This window comes from Euleptes europaea, chromosome 3 (assembly GCF_029931775.1).
Source record: "Euleptes europaea isolate rEulEur1 chromosome 3, rEulEur1.hap1, whole genome shotgun sequence".
In the NCBI taxonomy this organism is placed as follows: domain Eukaryota; kingdom Metazoa; phylum Chordata; class Lepidosauria; order Squamata; family Sphaerodactylidae; genus Euleptes; species Euleptes europaea.
The window spans coordinates 30,627,877-30,634,224 of record NC_079314.1 but is presented as its reverse complement, the minus strand read 5'-3'; the positions used below and the strand labels follow the sequence as shown (position 1 = coordinate 30,634,224).

Genomic DNA, 6,348 nt, shown 5'->3' with positions numbered 1-6,348 from the left:
TGGGCAGAGCTAGCTGCAAGAAGCAAGAAAGGGAAGCCCTCTCCGTTTTCCCGAGAAGCAGTGGGAGTGGATGATGGAGGGAGGGGGGGACCACTATGGGGGGGTCACTTGTTTAAAAATGAATGGCTATCCAATTAGAGGGCAAGAAAAAGAACGGGGGAATCAGACAGTTCAGTGGAGTGTGGCAAAAAGTGTCTGTGGGGGGGGGAGGAGTAGGAAAAAAAGCTTTTGAGCTTGTAGGTTAGTCTAACAAAAAAAGCACATAAAGGAAATTAAAAGAGGGCAAAGATGGGGAACCTCTGAAGCAGCGGCTTGGAGTTTCCCAACTCCTGTCACTGGGGGCTAATGGAGGAGGATGGGGCTGTGGCATCCTTACTGGGGGGCATCGGGAGGCAGCGACGGAGGCCCTGGGGCTATGGCTGCCACCCAGTTACCATAATGGATGGCAAAACCTCACAGGGGCACACGTCACAGTCATCCCTCGCCAGCCCCAGATTCCGCTAGCGGTTCAGAAGCTGTGCGCCTGGAAGCGGCTGCAGCTACGCCCCAGAGCCATTGCGGCCGCCTCTCAACTCCCTCCAGTACAGGCACCACGTTCCCGTTCGTGGTGCTCAGCGGCAGGAGCCGGAATCCATCTTGGAGACCCACTGCCGAACCCCCAACTACTGGCACAAAGAACTATTATGGATGGGACACAGGAGCAGACCTCAAGCACTTGCTCAGCAAGGAGATGGGTTGCTGGTGAGCGTGATGTATCTCTTTCCAGCATATTTTGTGTCCTTCACGCATAACAGTTGGGTGTGCACTTAACCCCCCTCGAAAACCTCAGATGTCAGTCTGATGTGTGAACCCACAAACCTTTCCCCGGAAAGCACTCGAGGGGGACTGAGGCAAGGGCTGCTCCGATGGAGGATACGAAACAGCGAAAGATGGACGATTTAGGACGAAAGCCTGCTTTCGGGATGCAGCGTTGGGACAGGAACAACGGGTCATGAAACGAGTTTTCCAAAGAGGACGGCTGAAGGGCTGCAAGAGGGGAGGGGGGTCTCTACAAAAACGAAGGGCGAGATCTACCGAGCCCTCATCCGCTGACAAAGAAAGGGGATCAGGTAAGTGGCCTGAGGAGAGGGAGAATCTAAAAGCCAAGCGATAGAGCACCCTAAAATTTCTCAATCAAGGCACCCACGACAGAACCAGACTCCACCCTAGACTCCAGTGCCATTGGAAAATAAGGCAGACACCCCTGCTCAGTTCGGCCAAGGCTAAGCCTGACGAAGCATCCTGTTCGGATCGCTAGCAACTTTTCTACTCCCAGCCAAATGGCACTCGCTCCCTCGAGCAAGCTTAGAGCGACATAGAGACACCCCCCCAAGGCCAGAGGGGGCTCCTGGTCCATTGCTAGAAAGTAAAGATACGTTGTTTCAGGTTGCATATTCAAGTTTGTTGCATATAAATGTTGCCCCCCGCCCTTCTTGGAGAGCACATCCACTGGGTAGGAGGCCCCGCTGTGCTTACAATATATGGGCCAAAGAGCCATGCCCTCTACCTGGGAAGAGATTACTGAGGAGTTGCAAAGGTGCTTAAAGGTTGCAGGGAGCAGGGTCAGGCATTGCCAGTTGTCTTCTGCTAGACACAAAGACGAGAGACCACATTCAGTCCAAGTCGCAATGTCCCCGGAGAAAGAAGGATTACCGAAGCTTTTGCATAGCTGTTAATAAAGAGTCTCCAACCTGGTTTCCTAGAAGGTAGAAATCCAAAGTCAGTGGCTGTCGTGCAGATAAGCAGGTGGGGCCACCTGTATCATTTGCTTGGAGAGAGGCTCGTTGCTCATACTCTGGGGCCAAGCCACCCCATAATCTCTGGGAGCTCTTTGTTGAACTCCTAAAAGCTTGACGCTCCCACCCTATCTGGAGACGCTTGCTGAGGACGGGAATCGATGCTCACAGAAGGCCAAGGGGGAACAAATGGACTCCCTCTGCAATTTGTTTCAGGCTAGCGTGGACCTTTCTCTGCAGAGAGGGCTGCCTTCAAGGTCAGCCTAAGGTCAGCATAATTCCCCCCCCCCACCCGAAGAGTTTCTTGGCTGCAATCGGTGGGTGCCACCTTGAAGCATTCTCTTTAAAAGCCATGGCGTTCTTTGGGACGTCCAGTGCTTGTGGCTTTGCCCACAGCTGGAAGACTTCAAGTAAAGTTGAGGCAACTGTTGAGGTGTCAGGAGAACTGTCTCCATTCAAGTCTGAAGGAGGCTGAAGGAGGCCTAGGCATGCCAGAAGACATCACCTGTTATAAGGAGTCATAAGAAGTCTGCCTTCCTTTCCTCACTGTCCTGGAAGCAGACAGGTTACCTTCTCTCTGCCTCCCCCTCCCCGCTATGGCGGGTGTTTGACTACTAAATGCCTGGACCGGGTGCTACACCTTAGTCCATGTTGACACTAGCAGAGCGAGAGATGTTCAGGGTCTGAGCGGAGACGGAGAGGTCCTCATGGTCCGCGGGGCTGTGGTAGTCAGATGTTATGTCGGGGTCACCGGCAGGGATCGTCATGGATGCCAGGCTGAAGGAGTTCATGGAGCCCTTCCGCAAGCACTGTGAGTAAACACCCAGTAGTAAATCCAGTTTATGCTCGATAGACTGCACCTGCAGAAAAAGAGAGCCTAGGATTGTTGTCTGTTTCCCTTCTGCCATCTGGTTTCAGATGGGTGGCTGTGTTGGTCTGCAGTTAGAAAAGCAAGATTCACATTCCGTATAACCTTAAAGACCAACAAGATTGTTGGGAAAATCTCTGGAGCCTCATTTGAGTGACAGAGGATTCTTTCCTCCTCCAGAATCAGCCCCTCCCTTCTGTTGACAGTTACTGTAACTAACTGATGCTGCTAACAGCCACTGATAACTGCCTGTCTCTGTCTTCCTCTCACACACTCTCTCAAGATGTTACACTGTTTTAGTCAAGATGAGGTAAAAGTTACAGAAACCTCTTAAAGAAAACGTTTGTTTTGAAAGACTTTATGAACATTTATTAAAACAGTTTTTCTTAAACATTTGATACATGTGCTATTCAAAATTCCTCCACATTTATAGAATTGGCTGTTTAAGGACTCTGCTGTTAGAGGTGGAATATCCTGCATCTAGTCAGTGCTGGGATATTACCCCACAAGAAGGGATTGATTTCCTTCCCCCCATCCCCCACACAAAGATTTCCAGCATATAAGCTTTCGAGATTTAAAGCTCCCTTCATCAGATGCTCGAAAGCTTATACTCTGAAAATCTCGTGGTCTTTAAGGTGCTACTGAATGTGAATCTTGCTCTTCTGTCATTTCCACCAGTGGGTGAAGACCGTTTTTTGTTTGTTTTGTCTGGGATTACCTCAAGCTATGTTTTGCTTACTGTTATATGTGCTTTCAGTAGTATTTCTGTTTTGGTTTTCAATGTCTTCATGGTATGTTTTGAGAACGTTTTAACTGTTAGCTGCCTTGGTGGTTCTGATTGGGCAGAAAGGTGGTATAAAAAGTGCTGCAAGTGAATAAACAAATAAGTTGGTGCCTCTGGTCCAAAGAGGAGAGGCCATCAAGGACACCAGCCTTGGAGGAGTCTTGGAGCCAGCTCCATCCGAGGAGATAGGAAGATCACTTTGCAAGAGGAACCTCAACTGGAGTCTCCAGTGCAATTCATCAATCATGCTGCTACCTCCCCACCATGAAACACAGCCTTTTTCTGACCTCATCTAACGTGCATGGAACACATTTTTCAAAGGGTGATGCTGCTCACCCTGGTGATAATAATATATGTGTTATTATATGCTGGAGAAGTTAATGCAGTTGCAAAAAAGGCTTCCTTCCAACTCAGCCTAGCTCAAAAAATGGCCTCTTACCTTGATACAGCTGATCTGGCCACCTGGATCCACGCCACAGTAACATCCAGACTAGACTACTGCAATGCACTATACATGGGTCTCCCCTCAAAATCAACTTGGAAACTCCAGTCAGTGCAGAATGCTGCGGCTCGGCTATTATTGGGAGCCAGATGGAGCACGCATATTACTCTCATCCTGTAGGCGCTTCAGTGGCTGCCCATTTGTTACCAGAATCAATTTCAGGCATTCACTATCACATACAAAGCCCTTTGTGGCCTTGGACACGCATATCTGCGAGACCGCTTCTCCCCCTGTGCTTCGCCGTGACTGCTTCGCTCATCGCAGCAGTCTTCTGCAGGTGCCAACGCACCAACGGGCAAAGTCAACTTCTGCCCGTATGTGTGCCTTCTCCACCGTGGCCCCCACCTTGGTGGAGTGGCCTGCCTGAGGAAGTCAGGAAGGCTCCCACTCTCCTAGCTTTCTGCAAACTATGCAAAACTGAACCAAGAAGGCTTTTCTATGCAGGCAATAGGGCAACACTGTAATAAAAGGCTTCACTCACAAAGTCACTTGAATAGATTATTGGGGAACTGTGGTCTGTACTATTGCATATAGTTGGCTGTGGGTTGGCTTCCGATGTGTAATTTTGCATCATTTAATGTGTCATGATAACACTTCTGCTTTGCTTCAGTTCCTTTTTTTTAAGACTTCTGGTTGGATCTGCAACCCAAATCCTGACTGTTTACTGATTGTCCCATCCTGTTGATCATATTTTTGCTCTGTGTAACCTGCCTTGAGTCCCAGTGAGAAAGGCAGACTATAAATAACATAAATATAATTAATTAGTTAGTTAGTTAGTTAAAGACAAAAATTTTAGATGTCCATTTCTACACAGGGAAGGCTCTATCAGAGGCATGGGACATTTTTTCTCCAGGTCTGTTAGCACAGCCCAGTTTTCACCCCTTTGCAAGCACTGAAGCATGGGAGTGGCGGAGAGGGAACCTAGCCGCAGCTTGTGAGTACAGCAGGGCAGAAGAAACCGACCGGCTCCGCGTCCTTCCTGCCTCCCTCAGTCATCATACCTGCTTCTCCACTTTGACGACCCGGCCCATCATACTGAGCTCGTCTACCAGCTCGACCTCCAGCAGCGCCTTCTCCCCTTTCTCGCGTGTCTTCTTTTCAACTGCGATGGTGCCCCGCCCCACAATCTGATCCACGCTATCGGGACAAACAAAGAGAAGACAACAAAATCATACAGGGGACTAAGTGCTGGGGCAGTTCATAAGATATCCCTGTTGGGCAGCCCAGCGAGGCACCAAGAGCTTCCTGGCGGCAACTGGTACACCAGTGGAGGCCCTGATCCCAGAGGTGGTGAGCTCTCCTTCCCTGGAGGTTTTCAAGCAGAGGCTAGATTGGCCACCAGTCAGCAAAGCTGATTCTATGACCTTAGGTGGATTATGAGAGGGAGGGCATCTTGGCCATCTTCTGGGCATGGAGTAGCGGGCACTGGGGGTGTGGGGGGGGGAGGTAGTTGTGAATTTCCTGCATTGTGCGGGGGTTGGACTAGATGACCCTGGTGGTCCCTTCCAACTCTATGATTCTTCTATTCTAGGTAGAATCACAGATTCATAGAATCATAGAGCTGGAAGTGACCATCAGGGTCATCTACAACCCCCTGTACAATGCAGGAATTCCAAACTACCTCTCCCACACACCCCTGCAGTGTCTGGTAGATCTCCAATGGCCAATCAGAAGCTCTGCTGGGAATAAAGCCCCACCTGATTCCACTCAATTTCTAAAAACACTCAGCAGGCACCATGTTTGGGACTCCAACCTACTGAGGTGCCAGATGGGGAGAGAGTCACTTGTCCAAGATAGCACAAGGAACCCATGGAAGAAGGCAATTCCAGATCTCTCAGGTTCTGAGCCAAATAAACACACTGCTGATCCGCAGTGGTAAACAGCATTGCTGACAAATGGCCATCTAGCCTCTTCTTAAAAACCTCCAGAGAAGGAGAGCTTACCAGTACTTGCTTACCAGGTACTTCAGTTAGGGTCTCATCTTTTGTGTCCAGGAGGTGGCAACCTTCGATGCACATAGGGTTTTGAAATGCCGGTACCCTCAGGAATGTACAGCATTGCTTTATTCTGAATGAATCCACTGGATCAAACTGGCCCAATTCCACCTACTCTCAACTTCACTAGCTTTCCCAGTTGTAATTGTCTCCTGCCCTCTTAGGCACAGCCAGAGACAGTGCTAGGTTCCCAGTTTCAGGGACAAAACCAGCTCTCCTAAGGAGTCAATGGAGAAACACCAACAGGCACCGGCAGATCGGCTCACCGTGTCTGGAGACTCTTGATCCTACCAAGCATGTCCAAGTGGCCAGCTGAATACTGCTCGATAACATCCTTGACGTCATATGGCCTCAGCGTCTCCTTGAACTTCCTTTTGGCCACCAAGAACTTAAGAATCCTGCAAAAAAAAAAAAAAAAAAAAGAA

The 6,348-nt window shown here is 49.4% G+C and overlaps 1 protein-coding gene across 3 annotated transcripts in view; it reads right to left on the bottom strand.

Moving 5' to 3' along the window:
* Positions 1 to 2,416: 2,416 nt before the first annotated feature.
* The window catches only part of KCNQ4 (potassium voltage-gated channel subfamily Q member 4), a 125,703-nt gene continuing 121,771 nt past the window's right edge, over positions 2,417 to 6,348 (bottom strand). For all 3 annotated transcript variants that reach the window (XM_056846221.1, XM_056846219.1, XM_056846220.1), the window contains 3 exons: positions 6,190 to 6,321; positions 4,931 to 5,066; positions 2,417 to 2,635 (listed from right to left, as the gene is read on the bottom strand). In XM_056846221.1, the coding sequence (XP_056702199.1) occupies positions 2,417 to 2,635; positions 4,931 to 5,066; positions 6,190 to 6,321 (487 nt within the window). The remainder of the gene's footprint in view (positions 2,636 to 4,930; positions 5,067 to 6,189; positions 6,322 to 6,348) is intronic.